This window comes from Rhyacophila brunnea, unplaced genomic scaffold (assembly GCF_057557595.1).
Source record: "Rhyacophila brunnea isolate RB1 unplaced genomic scaffold, BYU_Rbru_1.0 scaffold_19, whole genome shotgun sequence".
NCBI lineage: Eukaryota > Metazoa > Arthropoda > Insecta > Trichoptera > Rhyacophilidae > Rhyacophila > Rhyacophila brunnea.
This window is the reverse complement of record NW_028232848.1, coordinates 30,457,502-30,474,794: the sequence shown is the minus strand read 5'-3', so window position 1 is coordinate 30,474,794 and position 17,293 is coordinate 30,457,502. Positions and strand designations below refer to the sequence as shown.

Genomic DNA, 17,293 nt, shown 5'->3' with positions numbered 1-17,293 from the left:
TTTGTTACAAAAACACTAAAATCTCGGTTGTTTTAATTGATCATGTTTTTACAATAATTTTTAAAATTACAGGGCAGATTCGCCATCCTCGATATGGCCCACTTCAGTGTATTGATCTATTGATAGACTTGAGTAGCGAAGGGCGGAGGTAGGGTGTTAAGATCCGGCATAAATACTGAACACTAAACTTTATCCATCAAACGTACTTGTTTTCATTGAACTATGGCTACAATTTACAGATGGTGTTGGTTATTTTTTTAAATTCAATTAAACCCTGCGAAACCAAGCCATAATAGATAATAGCAAAAAAATAAGTACTTACTCATTTATCTATAAAATATCATAAATTACCCATGACATTAAATCACACATCATTTTGGATATTTTATAGATAGAATAATATTTTTTATATATTATGGCTTGGTTTAAGCAGGGCATAATGAACTTTAAAAAACTGACTAACAATATTGTGTAATAATAATATGTATTTGGTTTTAATTCAACGAAAACAAATAAGTATGCACGAAAAAGTGTGTAAGTAAAATTTTGTCCGGATCGCCCAAAACATAGGTAGGTACTACCTATCAAAACTATTATGGTTTGGTTAGGCAGGGTTTATTTTTTTTAAATAACCAATCCATCTGTAAATTATAGTCTTTGTTCTTAGTAGGTAGTTCAATAAAATCAAATACGTATGACTGACAAATTATAATGTGCACTACTTATGTCGGATCTTAACAGCCTGCCTCCTCCCATAGCCACTGGTATCCCCCCCCCCCAGGGTGAAACTGTGCTGTTAAAACGATTCTAATGGAACAGTACAAAACGATAGTCAATTATAATTTAAATTCTATTAAGGTACCTATTGATTTTCTATTTATTTTTTCCAGGGCCCTAAAAGCATGAAGAATTATTACATAGCTTGCCAAGCGCCTTTGTCATCAACTGTAAACGATTTCTGGAGAATGATTTGGGAGCAAAACTCAAGGGTTGTTTTGATGCTGACTGAGTATATGGAAAATGGAGCGGTAAGAAAAAAATATATTAAATTTACTACTTACATCTTACACCCTTGTTTCAGATCAATTTGTGTTGTGCTGGCAGCCCTGTTTGTACGTAATACCTACTTAACAATATTCAAAATTTAGTTACTTTACAAAAACTCAAATTTATCGATTTTCTGTGTAAACATTGGCGACTTTCGACACGTGCAGCGTCATTTATCGTAAACCTTTTAATGGAAGTTCGAAATAAAAGTTACCAACTAATTATTATTGATACAAGTGTTTTATCAATTATTATTAAGTTATAGAGATAGCATATAATTAATACTTTTTGCATTAATGTTGTACTTACTTACTTAAAAATGAAAAATCTATTAATTATATACCCTCAGACTACGTTCAAACATGGTTCGACTTAGTTTGCCAGTCAATATCTACAAAAATGGTATACCTAGGTACCCATTAAAAGTTAGGTAGGTAAAGTCCTACAAACTTATCTGAAGAACGGTCAGAAATGGAACTACAAACTACCATAATATGGACGCCATATTAAAAATGTTATTCGATTGTCAGATTCTGTCCAGTTGCGAGTTTTGATTGGGTAGTTCTCGACAGTGGCTCCCCTATCAATTCTTCAGATAAGTTTGTAGGTTTTAAATCAATCTAAACTCCATACCCTTTTCTATTTAATGTAGGTATAAATAATTTTAGATTATCGGCTTCTCCACATTTTGTATGTGCGTTGATGAAAAAACCTAACCTAACCCAACCTAGTATTAATACTATATGCTTGCATGATATCGTATTGAAATATACTTACATAATAAACCATTCCTCTGCTCACCACCTCTGCTGTTCCCCATGTCATACCTAGAGTCCCTCTGGTTTGATTGCCAAATCCTGACAATGTTTTCAATATTGTGTCTCCCAATGGATCACTAATATTGAGTTGTCACATAAGTAATGCAGTATTTCAATAGGTGACGTTTAAAATTATACAAAATTCATGTTTTTTAGTTAAAGCAGAGATATATTTTCAATTTATTTAAAATTCTCTCCCATTTTCCCCATAAATTTTAATTTCTTGGAGATAGAGTTTTTTCCGTTTTGTGCCAGTTCACGGGGCATAGGTATCAATTATTGAGATCTTTGTCTCTAGGCCACTGGCGTAGTTGGGTACTGCGAATATAAAGTATTTATCAATGCATTTGTTATTTATACTACCTACTAGTACGGACGCAGACAAAAACAGTTTTAATAATAAAAACTAACACGTATTACGCATAATGTATTCGCGAAAACATCAACATCAGATGTAGTATTTCTACACAAAAATTCTAAGTCATAGTTCGTCCTAAAATTGAAGCCACTTCCGAGAATCATAATGCTGAATAGGTCAGAAACTCAAAAGTAGTCATGATGCTATTTTTTAGAAATTCGTTATCTACACGACTGCCAAAATAGCATACTAAAAGTTACCAAGTGTTCAATCGGTCTATGCTTCGTACTTCTATACTGTACTTAACTTGAACCATGAATGCGTATTAAACTTATAATTTGTAATGTTGACAACAAGTACGCAGCACAGATGGATTGGCAATTAGGCCACCTGCAGCCCTATGTTCTAACTGGTGATATGAAGTCACCCGACGACATGACGTAATTGTGACGTAAGCCAATACACGCTCGAGGCAAGCCGCCCAACGCACACTGCTCACCATAGATATTATTATGCTGAAACACCTATTTGTGTATGGGGACAATGGATAACGCCACTATTTTAGTAGCGTTATTTTCTCGAATGCTATTATCACTCCGGTAGTACGTCACAATGATGTCATATGACGTCATGTCGACCGGGCGACTACAACTCGCAAGTTCTAACATAAGGCCCCTGGCGTAAGGTATTATAGTGTGACAAATCCGCCATTATGAATAAATAGGACTGTGACATGTTTCACGTGTTGCGACGTTTTCAGTAAGTACCTAATTATGGTACTGGGATTAGCTAAAATTTAATGGCCATCTATTTCGTAGCATTTCTGTAAATAAACGGTTCATCTGAGTACCTATTTACTTTATCTAAGGTTCACAATGTGAAGGTAGGTATACTAAGAAATAGGTAATTCAAAGGTTGTAGATGCCAATCCATACAATTAGTTGGTTACCTACTTAACTGGTGGTGGACCTCTGAAATCTAATTTATTTTCGGATTCATTCTTTGAGTGATGTCAACTGTTATTTTCGATTTTGGTGAAGTGCTCGTGCTACATATAATAATATAATACAATACCACCTTTGTTTCAACTAGTAAAACAATAAATTATTATTTTTTATTATTGTAGCTACACACTCCAGGGTAATAAAATTATTATTCCCAAGAGTGTCAAAAATCCCATAAATTTATCATTTTATTATGTTACGTGTACCTACTGTAGGTAGGTAGGTACCTAAGTAAAGAATAGTGAAGTCAGAAGTGTTTCGAGTTCATAGACCTTTTAAAAAAACGTGGAGCGCAATATAATAAAATAATTTGGAGGCAAGCAATACGATGGGATATTACAAAAATAATATAAATACCTACTTAGATACCTACCTTTTTATATTGTATTTAATGCGTTTTAAAATATATCTACATAGGTATGTACCTAAGTACCTATTATTATACTAAATAGGTATGTCTACAAACAAAAAATGATTAAATAGTATCTACCTATAAGTAGGTAAGTAAGTACCTACTTACCTACATACATTTGCCTCTACCAAGTCCAGAGCTTATTATCCATTGAAAACGAGGTAACTTTTAGTAGGTAGGTACTTATACATGCCATGATTTGTATGAAAAAATAGCAACATGACGATATGTCTTGAAATTGCTAGGTAAGTAGGTAAGTAGGTATACATTTCATCGCAAACTATTTTGTGATCTTTCTATACAGAAACAATATCTACCTACATCTATATAATGTTTGAGGCTTTCACGGTTGTTTTTTATCGTAGTAGATTTTTGGGTTGCCACCGTGTGTCCTTAGAAGGAAAAAGGAAGAAGAACACATCATTTGTTTGAAATTCAACATATACCTACTAGAATTTGTGTGGTTTAGATAATGTCAAAATTGTCAAATAGTATATTTTTTCCTATGTCCTATGTATATTACATAGTAGGTACCTACCCACTTTAGATTTTTGTAGTATGTAAATAACAGTTAAGACGGTACTTCAGTGAAACGAAAAATAATTTTCAACTATAGGCGCGACGAAATTTTGGACTCGCTGGCAATCGGAGAGCGAATGCCGAGCTGGGAACACGTCAATTTGTTTCGTGATGGCGACGGGGGTATTAATTCTTAATAAGAGGTGTAAAGATGACTAAAAACGTTACCCATGTACTTGAAAAAGAAAACATGTCAATGAATATAAGTATTATTATTGTTACTAATAGAACATACGTTAAAGTGCCCACCACCACCCGTCATATATGCACAGCCGCTTTCTATGATGCTTTAAACGTGTCTGAAAGAAGTGATTTTAAGTGCTCATCCCGTCCCGAGACGGAGCCGTACGGGACTGATGCTGCAACCATGCACCGTAGTGTTTAAAGAAGAAAGTTAGAACATTAAATGGACGCATGTTGGATTTATATGACAAATTATATTTCGTTCGGCATGCGTCATTTGCACCCGCGACCCGCAATCCGCGCATCGCCTAGCCACGATCTTTTTAGACCATGCCTCAACTGAGTCATGGTCTAAAAGCCTATTATAAATTTATTAATCGTGTACTTACATCATTTCTTTGAAATTCAACACGCGCCCACTTCTGCTAACATTGTTAAGTATCAAATTGAATGTGTAGGTAGTACCTACTTCAGCGCATCTATTTTATACACAAGACTGCTATCGGCCACTATCGAGGGTAGTTTTTCAAAATTCATCTTGCTCTAAAAGTTAGCACAGCGAAGAGAGGTGCTTTTAAAACATAGCACTTATTGTAACAATTATAATTAGCCTATTGTAAAAATTATAATAAGTACTCCTATACAAACATATGAAAAACTACCCTCGATAGTGGCCAATAGCAGTCTTATGTATAAAATAGATGCGGAGTGGGACGTTTCCGCAACATGACGCAACCGATTTGTGAGAAAATTTAAAAGGGGTCCTTCTAAGACTTAAAACCTGCCACTCCTATAAAATGAATGGATACCTAGGTATATAGAAGGTTTTGATTAAAAATATCTTCATTATTGTAATTTGTATACTTACTTACTTCCATTCTATTCGATTGTCAATATAAATTCATGAAAAGTAGGTACTTAAGTAAGTACTTACTTACCTATTTTCCAAAATACTAAATTAGTAGGTACCTAGGTATTCTTCTGTATGTATGTAGGTACTTACTCAGGTACTTATGTATTATGATTTGTCAAAAAGGAGACTGTTTCAATTAAAAAACCATGGTTGTATAATGTATAAGTACTTACAAAATAAAAAATATTTGAATGCATGGATTTATTTAGGAAATTAAAATTAGATTGTTCTGTAGACTTAATTTGAACATAATTCCTAATTTATTATCATTACCTTTTGCATTGCGTTTCGCGGCTCTCGTGGTGCAGTGCGTAATAATTATGCTGGCCTTCCATCCGGGATCCCGCTCTGGGTTCGATTCCCGGCGAGGTCAAAATATATTTACATAATCTAATATGTAAATTCCTCAAGCCTGGGAGATTTGCCACTGTAATTGGTCTTCACAGCCCCTAAATAAATTACTTACTTATATAACATTTTGCACGTCGCTACTTCCGATAAAACACTAGAAATTTTCCCCCATCTATATCACTCAAAACAACGATAGCGGCTGTAAACAAGCCACTGTATATCAATTCCAATCTGCCAACTTGCACAATACTTATTAATTTTGCTGGCTACCAAATTTGTCACACTTAAAATTTTATGTTAAAGAAATTTTAATACTGGGTAGGTACTTACTTTGTGTTTAACAATTTCCAATAAATAATTGTTTTTGCTTTCAGGAAAAATGTTACGAATACCTTCCTCCATCAGAAGTTTCAGACAACAAAAGGTCTTTCGGTGATTATCAGGTAATCGTCAAGAAGCGAGAGGTACGAGACAAATATGTCATATCTTCAATACAGCTGAGGTTCCTTCCGGCACGAGTATGGCGGGAGATCACTCACATCTGGTATTTCTGGCCGGCTAGAGGCGTTCCAGAGGAATGTCACTCCATAATAGCCTTCCTCATAGAGGCTCGCAGTTATCTCAAAGCGTCACAAACCGCCAAAGACCACGAAGACGACGGGCAAGACTCGATGGTCACGCAAAACGGATCTGTGGTCACTCACCAGACGCACATATCCATGGAAGAAGAAGACTCAAACGAAGACAATGACGTTAACATTTATAATCTTAAAAGGGCTGAAGAAAAGCTTAAGAACGGAGGAGCGAAAAATGGGAATAATGAAAATGGCGATAGCAGAAACCGCGGTGGCCCCCTTGTGGTGCACTGCAGTCCCGGAACCGGCAGGACTGGGGCCCTCATTGCCTGTGACATCGGCATCAGGGACTTTGAGATGTCCAGGACCGTCGACATACCAAAGACTGTATATAGGATAAGGAGAGATAGGGCCAACGCAGTTCAGACTAAGGACCAATATATATTTATTTATAAGGTTAGTCCAAAAATACTACATTTTTATGATCATTTTTTTATTGATATCTAAGGTGGCGGGAGGCGACAGGGTTATCAAAATCTAGCAAGTGCCACCGACTACTTAACTCCAGTGTTGCCATCTTTTCAAAGTGATATTTCTGCCAGCAGATGCTTTTGTGAAGAGGAACATTACACTCTTTACACATGTACCGAGTCTCCCCCCTTTTTTTATTTTTGGCACATACCTTGAATACCCCTTTTACATGTGCATGGATTTACTGCTGACAGTAAATATTATCTCGGCCATTACAAGAAATTGTACGTGTAAACATGTATTATCCTGCAGTTGCAAGGTTGCATGCATGAATCAAAAAAGTTCGGAAGTTTCTGAATTTTCATGCGACAGTTGAGAATTTTTCGATCTGCGCCTGCGCAGTAGAATGATAGTGGCGAACCTGCCGCCAAACAAAGAATTACGAACGAATTTTGAGGTTAACCGATTTTCACTACCTGTCGAATACTACCATAAAATGACAACATCGCGTCTCGCTCACTCTTGAAGAATGAGATTGGATACAGTCAGGACTTTTACATGTGAACAGTTATTGTCACGATAGTGTAATATACCTATGCACTATTGCTGCCAGTAAATTCATGTAGTGTACAGACGTTATTCAGTGACATCCCTGGACAAAATGCTGCCACATTTTTTTAGTATTTTTTTATCACCTTTCATGACTCCAATATCTAAGAAATGTGTTGTATTGATACATTACTAACAAAATATATACCTACCACTAAATCTAATTTAAATGCCATCTCTTCAATAGACAATATTGCGAGTCTATGGTTTCAGATACAATGTAAAAATACACCTAAATAAATCTAATGCCGGGTCCACATTGGCAACATGTCGCGCGACAACCTCGTTAAATTTTACGATAATTATCATACTTATCGTAAAATTTAGCGAGGTTGTCGCGCGACATGTTGCCAATGTGGACCCGGCATAAGCCTGCCACCTTTCAAAACTTGTGAGTGACTGGCAAAAATATAAAATTTGTACTAGGTAAGTTTGTACCTTGTACGTACCTATAATTCAAATATAATTCGCAAATCTACACGTGTTATTGATGGTCATCAAGGACGTTATGCCAGGATAGCACTGACAACATGTCGCGCGACAACCTCGTTAAATTTTACGATAAGTATGATAATTATCGTAAAATTTCTTAAGCAATTATGATAATTATAGTAAAATTTAACGAGGTTGTCGCGCGTCATGTTGCCAGTGTGAACCCGGCATCACGTCCATGGACAACGGAAGTAAACTAGACATTGCGAATCCGACAAAAAAAATACACTCCTGTTAAACCTTTTATGTTAATTAATACATTTTGTTTCCAACCAGTGAGCTGAATTTTTTAATGGAAAGATATTTCCGTGATTACTATGTTTAGGTACTTACCTATTTCTATATATACTTAATGATTCTCCTTGATTTGCCGCCCTTCGAATAACTGCCACCATTGACGTCCCGTGGTGGTAGGCAGATTGAGCGTCGCTTGGGGGCGGCAGTTACTCGAAGGGCGGCAAATCGAGGAAAATCATTTAGAATATATAGATTTAACTACCTAAACTTAGTAATAACGAAAATATGTTTCGATTAAAAAATTGAACTTGAAAGTTTTGTCGGGTTCGCGATATCTAGTTTACTTCCGTTGCCCTTCGACGTCCTTGGTGACCAGAAACGATATGTGTATATTTGCGAATAATTAGTCTGATATTTTATATTAGAGTATTGTATCAATACAACACATTTATTAGATATTGGACTCATGAAAGGATGATAAATATAATGTATAAAAAAATGAGGCGGCATTTTGGCGCTGCCTAGGGGCGGCATTTTGTCTGGGGACGTCACTGACTGCCGCCCCCAAGCGACGCTTAATCAGCCTACCCCACGGGACGTCGCTGACGCTATTAGGTACATAGTTTTAATATATTTCTGACAGTGTTTCTTGTATTTTTCAGGTGCTGAGTGAATATGCCACAAAGCTTACCGGTGGCGTATTGGATTCCATTTAGATTGTCACTTCCAAGAGCATCATGACATTAGTATTAAGAGATAAAAATTTGATTGGACCAAAACCTACAAACAAACGGTCAATACTATGGATCTTACGAATTGTAATAACTCCAAACTGACTGAAATATAGAATTTATATTATTACCCAAACTAAATACACACTGTTACGCAACACTGTTGTATTGCTTTCAAGTTGTTATAGTTTATATTGAGTATGAGAAACTTAAATGTATGTAATTTGTAAGATAAAAATATACCTTGTATACCTACACAAGAAAACCTCGCTATTTCGCACATATTATTATTATTATTATGTGACACATAGGAAATATTATAATATCGATATACACAGATATTGTACACACAGTTTTTACATCCGGTCAAAAGAAATAATTTCAAAATAGGATACATACTGACATCTACTGTAATATTTGTAAAACATTTTACCATATTAGTTAATGATTTTAACATCGATGTTCTTTGAATTTTGTCAAGTGTTAGGCCTACCGCGCATGGCGCATTACATAACCGGCCGGAAGCATTCGGACAATCGTTGGTTTGCTCGCGCATGATCCAAATTATTACCGGCCAGTATGTTTGAGCGCGCATGGCGTGATATAGATCGGAGGCAATGCGCGCGCACTGAAGATATGCTTCCGCACCGAAAAATGGCGGACGCAATATAAGAAACGTCAAAATGGATTTTGTAGAGTTTATATTATATAATATATAGAGGTTTTGTATAGATTATCAAACTGTTTTAAAATGTGGGTGTATATATTATTAATTTATGAAGAAAGAAACTGAAAAAATGGGACTGGTACGCGCATGCAACGCCAATAGGTACGCATCGATGAACTGCCAAGTGAAATGTGGCGGTTCGATGTATGCGTGCGCTACATATGACCGCGTCACTTGTGCGTGCATGTATGAGGGCACTCTCGGCCGGCCATGACTTGTCATGTGCGGGCTCTCATTTAAAAGCATTGCCAATGGGACCCCGGCCGGTTCGAATCGGTGTAAAATTTTGTGTCTGAACACAGATTTTCAATTCGGCCGTTCGCTCGATAGTCCATGCGCGGGGTTGCATTGCAATACGATGGTTACAACGCCTCGATTGTTGACCGTACGATAGGAAATCGTTCATGCGCGGTAGGCCTTACAACTGAGATTTTAGAGATGTAGTTTTTTGGTTTTTTTTCGTAAATTATAATATATGGCCAGTTGGGTACTGCCAAGGCCTTTTTTACGGCAGCCAAAAGGCTCCCAGTTCAACCCACTCATACAATTATTAAATTACACCAAAATTTTTAAAACTTGTCTATTTCTCACAAATTGTGTATAAAATATTATTACCCAGGGCATAATAAAATCCTTGCAACACCAAAGGGGTTGATAACATAACGACTCGAACAGAAAACACACAATACTCATTGTGTGCAAGTATTTATTTATCTATTTGAGTGGTTATGATATAGACCCCTTTGATGTTAGTTGCGGGTATTTTTATATTCAATCCGTAAGAAATACACGTCTTTTTAACATTTTGTGTCTTAATGCTGTTAAATATTGTATGACAAAATACGATATTTGAGAAGAATTTGTCTCACTGAAATACATTATTTTCATTTTTTCTTCAATTTTTATTGATTTGAAATTATTAAATTCGATTTTCTCAAAATATTACAAAACTGGACTTACAAGATCTGTGTACTAACCCATCGATTTCATACTTTTTCTAGAAAAATAAAGAATAAACAATTTTAATTGAATCAATAATGTTGATACATTCTGAGGAAAATGTTTGTGGATCGTACATTCGGCTTTTTTCATTCTTTTAAAAAGAAATCCGACATTACTAATCAGATATCGCAACCCAAAATAATTTGTGGTACAAACAACTAAATTTAAATATTGTCACCCCCATATCTATCTACCTATAAGTACGTGGCAGAGCATACGTGTCTGACACTGTGTCAGTCACAGGTTCGACCCTGCGGCCGGCTAAAAAAAATGTTGTTTTAATCCAATGCAAAGACTCAATGTATTGGGTGAATGGATACTATTCATCGTTAAAAAATCAGTTGATATAACCTCAGGGTCATTCATTCATACCCTAATCATGAAAGTACATCAACATTTTTAAATATTACTATCACTTTTGTTCTGTCTTCGGTATATATTTTGAACCTTCGGCTGAAGACTACTCAGAATTCTACTCTGCTGTAAACATATCAACACTGCGGAAATTTTAATTCAATCTTGAATCTCGATTACCTAATTCAATAATAAATTGCACAGTGCAGATATCTACATAATAAAATTACATGAGAAATCAGTTGTTCGAATAAAACTACAAATTCCTAATTAGTTTAGTTTAGAGTTACCCTAAACTTTATTTTAAACTAAACATTTTTATAGTCATCGAGCAATATTTACTGAGGTCATTCTTTACCGTAGTCCAGATCAAGAACATCCGTATAATATGTTCAATGCATCAGGGAGCATAATTTCAAGCTTTTTTGTATCAGAACATATTAAATATTTGTAAATGTACGTCATTTTCGACAAGTTTGTATACAATGTTCACCAAAACGATGTATAATATGATCCGTATAATACATATTATGTTCAATACTTACCATCCGCATCCGGGAGCATAATTTCAAGTTTATTTGTATCAGAACATATCAAATGTTTGTAAATGTACGTCATTTTCGACAAGTTTGTATACAATGTTCACCAAAACGATGTATAATAATATGATCCGTATAATACATATTATGTTCAATACTTACCATCCACATCCGGGAGCATAATTTCAAGTTTATTTGTATCAGAACATATTAAATGTTTGTAAATGTACGTCATTTTCGACAAGTTTGTATACAATGTTTACCGAAACGATGTATAATATGATCGGTATAATATTATGTTCAACATTTCCCATCCGCATCCGGGAGCATAATTTTAAGTTTATTTGTATATCATTTTCGACAAGTTTGTATACAATTTTCACCAAACTGATGTGACTTGGTCTGGACTAGGCATTTGGAATAATAAAATTGTTATCGAGATGCTTCCTTTAAAAAAAATCTCAATTATACCTTATGAAATTTATAAAGCATTATTGTAACGACCTGAAAAATATTTTCTGAGTAGAATCATGAGGTTTCTTTAGCAATATGATAATTAACGATAGTATATTTATGTTATTATTACGTTTATTATTGAAAATCTAAAATAAATCCAAATGGATAGCTCATGTTGACTCAATCGTGAAAATTTATCATAGTTTAGTCAAAATATTAAAATTATGATTAACACTTCTCAGTGAATAGAATTTACTTTCTGATTTTAGTTATAATTAATAATAATGAATGGTAAAATACCTTTTTTAATTTATTGGGATAAAATAGAAGCACAGTAAAAAATACTAAATAAATTGTCTGTTTGCTTTTATTCTGTCTTCTATTTAAATTTTTAAGCCAAACTACTATTTCCCATTTCATTCAAAAGTTTTTCTATTCAACAAATCTTGTACTTACACCAGACTCTTTTTTATTTATGATCAATCAATGATTACTTTTCATTCAATCTGTGGTGTATTTTATACATAATATTTAATAAGATAAACCTTTTTCTATGTCCATCTATGGCATCTATGTTGAATTAAATTGTATTTAGTTTGATAGATTTTTGACAATTAACTTAAAGATGATCTTGCCTGTTAATGATGATGATAAATTTAATTCAATATGTAGTTATTTTGATGTATGTATATTTATAATAAAAAAGAAATCTCAGTATATCTCATTACAAGTAATATAAAAATGTACCTTACTCTTACATTATTGGGTTTTATCACTGTTTTTATCATAGCCTACTGAGTTGGCGGTATTTGTATATTGTTGGTGCTGATTTTTATGGAAACTAGCCAAATTTTTAATAAAAAAATATTAATGTATTGTCAGGTTTTAACCAGTGTATAGAGTACGGCCAAGTATTCCGCAACCTTTTCGGTATCGTGGATCCCTTACAATGTGTATGATGTTTCGAGGACCGCCACCTGTGATAATAAAGGGATCTAAACGTCATATAAAAAATAAAATATACTTAAAAAAATTTAATATGATATAATAAAGGAATGTCAATTTAAAAAAAAACTCCGATAACAATCTGTCTGCTGCAAAATTTACTGGCGAAAATTGTTTTCTTTAGTTTTAAGTAAATAAAAAAAATCAGTATTGCAAAATGCAAAGTATCTGTCATACACTGAGTAACAGAGCAACATGCTTTTTTTTAAAACGTTTTTATAACTTCCTCCGTCCACATTTAAATACATTGATTTCAATTGTAAGCAACTGTCTTTTAAAAAACATTTTTATCAAAATTGTGATATTGTAAGAATTCAATGTAAAATAAAAAAAATACATATTGATTGCAATTTGCATCCAATTTCTTTGTATATTATGTATGATTTAATAAATATTTATTTTAACCATTTGTTTTCTACATTTGTATAATTTGACTAGGCTTGAGGACCACCGGTTGCGGAACACTGGTATAGACCAATGATACTCAACCTTTTTTTTCTTCGGGCCAAATACATATATTTGTAAAGTAACGCGGGCTGCATCACTTGACTGGTGTGACGAAAAAAATCATGAAACCCCCCTTTTTTACAAAACATTTTTGAGATTTTAAAAATTATGCGTGTTTTTAAATTAATCGTGTTCAATAGCGACACTCTTATACCAGATCTGATGTGGACCATAATGACAATCCTCTTCGGGTGTCACTATCTGTGCATCAAAGTCGAAACGAATTTCAAGATATACGAAATTCTTGATAATAGATGTGTTTCGGGCTGCACATAAAAGCTTAAAGGGCCGCAGGTTGAGTATCGCTGGTATAGACCGTATTTATTATAATGTAGAATTGTCTTATGTATTATTTTGACCCCACCTTTTCAAATTTATTGAAAACTAATTTATGTAAATAGGTATTTGAAATTATTCTATTATTACAAGCATTATTATTGAAGACTAACAGAATTATTATAATCTATTAACATTCAGGAGCATACCTACTTTCCAATTTCACGTCTTATTCAAGTATTCCAAATAAATATTTTAAATTACCTCTTTATGTATTCATAAATTATATCAAAAAATTCCTAAGATCATAGATAGTAAAATATTATGTTAACTGTGATTTAAAAATATAAAAAAACCTATGGGAAATATTTTAATTATATTTCTTATTTTTATAATATACCGTATTGAGATTTTATTTCACGTAAGACATATAATTATAATATTATGATACACTAGAAAAAAATACCAGGTGGCAGTGCCAACTGTCAACATTGTTGGATGTGGTTCGGTTCTGCAACAGAAATTATTTTGATTAAAATCACATTTCAACTTTATTACTGCCTTACCTTTTTGTCAATCTGTCTCAAATTAATTTTAATGTCGTTAGTACTGTGCTGTAAGTATCTGTCAAACTATTATGAGAGTATCACGATCCGATTAAAATGAACGATTCCTTTATTTTCATTTCAGTTTATTTTTCGAATTTAGAACTAGCGTGTAACATTTAAAACATCTTCTCCCTGTTTCGCTCTCTTACATGTGTTACAGATAAATTAAGACAAATATTATATATTATAAAGTAATATTTGTATTGAAATTTCAATGAATTAGATTGAAGACAGATTTTAGCTACGGGATGATCAACAAAATAATCTCTACATCTATAAATTCTATGTTAAGAAAAGTAAAAAGTGTCCTCAAGAAATACTCAATGCACCCAAACTAGTATCACATTATGATCTCCAACCCAACAGTGAAGATAAGAAAATGAACATCATTTTCATAATATTATTAAGTACGTGTTTTTTCTTTGAACATTCTGATCATACTTCAGGGGCATACTTACCTGTTATCCTTAATATTTTGATTTAGGCTGTGCGTCTCTCTCTCTCTCTCATGCAATATTAGCTTGTAATTAATTTTGTTAATTTCTATAATCGGTTATAGTAAAGTGTATTTATCTCAAAATACTCTACTAGGCAAAATGCGCAGGGATAAAATTCAGACAAAATACTGCTCTGCGCATTCTTACAAGATAAATCGAGTGCTTAAAGTCAGACAACGTTATCCACAAAAAAGTGTTTTTTTTTTTTTTGAGATAACGTTATTTTACATTTACGGCTACATGATAGTCAAACAACGTTATGTCAATCTTTTCTAATTTCTTATTAAATCGTCAGTAAAGTTTAACGCTAATTACATAAGTTACCCTTGTTTTCATATTTTTTAAAAACTATCCCTATAAATTTTAACATCATCATAAGCAAGATAAATGTACAATACACAATAAATTATAAAATATTAACATTAGGTTTTAAATAAACATTTCCCTTGTTAAGTTACAAGAATCTAAAATAACGATTTTTGGCTCTCCTGTAAAGTTGCACTTTTGTAGATAGTGTTGTTTGACACTAAGCCCTCGAAATACACTATACCATTCCGTTACTTATTTCTATAGTTACCTTAATGAAAACTCTTCATGATGAACGTTGTATGTATTATAATATATAGTAATAATATTATTATATTAGATTGTAATATAAAATATTTAGGTTTGGATAGTAAATACTCCAATTAACATGTAAATATATTTTTATGTTTATATTGTCACACATATTATTATGTTATTATTTTGTGGATATTTTTAAATACCATTTATTAGTATTAAATTATGAATTATTATTTTATTTTAATGTCCAAAAGCAGCCTTTCTAAATGGTGTATTTTAATTATTATGAAAAAAGCACTAAATCTCTTCCTCTTATAAAAATGCCTAAAATATGTTAAGTACACAATTTTGCAATATAATATTATTCTTATATTATCCTTACTTTTTGTTGGTGTTTTTTATAAGCATAGGTATGTTGAATATAAATAAATGTGATGTTAAAAATTGATGTTTTAAACTTATTATGTTTACCCCTTTTTCCCGAGGACTAGAGGTTGTGATCTAGATCGGTGTTTCCCAGCTGCCGGTCCACAGATAATTACTGCGGTCCGCAAATAGTACTAATAATTATTGTTCCCCAGTTTTAAAAACACATCTCAAAAATTCCAGCAAATTGTCATTCAAAAAATTTATTATACAAAGATTATTATTCTTCTTCTGGTGTTCAGATATAATAATTGCAAGATAAAAAGGACTTATTATATACAACGTTTTAAAATTTTCTGCTGAATCATATAAACTTGACTTGACTAGCTTAAAGGATCAAAAAAATTTGTCCTTGATAGAAATAATACTGAAATGTCATTTTGACATGTCATATTGCTTTCCATAGTAACGCACGTATATATTAATAATTTAGTTGCTAGGACCCCAGACCCCTAGCAACCAATAATGGTGTCGAAATAACTTTTCATACAAAACAGAATTAACTGAAAATGAATAGATGGCTAAAAGTATTAAAAAAATGCATTGGCATCGTGTTCTGATATATTCTAAAAGTTTCAAATATCCAGCTAGTCGGGAAGTTAGTTAAAAACTGATTGCAAGATTTGTACCGGACAAAGAACCACCGGACAAATAAGAATACGAGCTAAGAAAAACGTTGTAATAAAATACAAAACAAAATAGTTTTTGATAACACTAAAATTACGCCCACTGTGGCTTAAGCGTTGGACTATCATGCCGTGGGTCCCAGGTTCGAATTGTGGGTCTGGCAAGTACACATATTGTTTTTCAATTTGTGTGTGAGTCAGGGTATGGACCTAATAGGTTGAGCAAATGGCTGACATCCATTTTTCGTAAAAACAAAATCTGTTAATACAAACCTCAACTCTGTGGAGGCCCATATGATCCTATTAGGATCGGACATGGTCGGGAAAAAAAAAAAAAAATTACTTAAGTTATTGTCTGGCTTTTCGATTACCTACATATTCATATCGGCGCATCTATTCTATACACAAGACTGGTATCGAGGATAGTTCATCATATGTTTGTATTGAAGTATTATAATTGTTACAATAAGTTAGCCATCTAAACCGGTGGTTTCCAAACTTTATGTTACTACACCTTCCTTAAAAAAAAATCTAATCCTGGCGCCTCCCCCCCTTTATTTCATGAACTAATAATACAGATACCTTTATAAATAGTCAAACATGTACTAATATAAAAATGAAAAAAAAAATTAATTACAGAAATAAATAAGATTTTACCATTTATATTAAATGTGTAAAATAAAACAATGAATAGTACGCAGGCGACTTTTTTTTACTATTATTTGTGATGTGTGTTAAATTCACTCGCCGGGCCCCCAGGCCCTGTCAACCCCCACCCCCTTGTGAGGGCCATGGATTCTATATCCACACGAACTTTGTAAAATCGAAATCTTTTATTTAAATAAATAATGTGAAAAGTGCATTAGCAAACTATCCAAGTGTTCGGTAAAGAGATATTTGTTTGCTTCAATATATCTGGCGCAGAA

General features: G+C 33.3%; 1 protein-coding gene across 1 annotated transcript in view; it reads left to right on the top strand.

The window, feature by feature from the left end:
- LOC147072903 (uncharacterized) overlaps positions 1-9,559 on the top strand; it is a 206,490-nt gene extending 196,931 nt beyond the window's left edge. Inside the window, exons 8-10 of the mRNA XM_085945872.1 lie at positions 891-1,028; positions 6,040-6,696; positions 8,712-9,559. Coding sequence (XP_085801998.1) covers positions 891-1,028; positions 6,040-6,696; positions 8,712-8,765 — 849 coding nt within the window. The 3' untranslated portion in view covers positions 8,766-9,559. The remainder of the gene's footprint in view (positions 1-890; positions 1,029-6,039; positions 6,697-8,711) is intronic.
- The last annotated feature ends 7,734 nt before the right edge of the window (positions 9,560-17,293 follow it).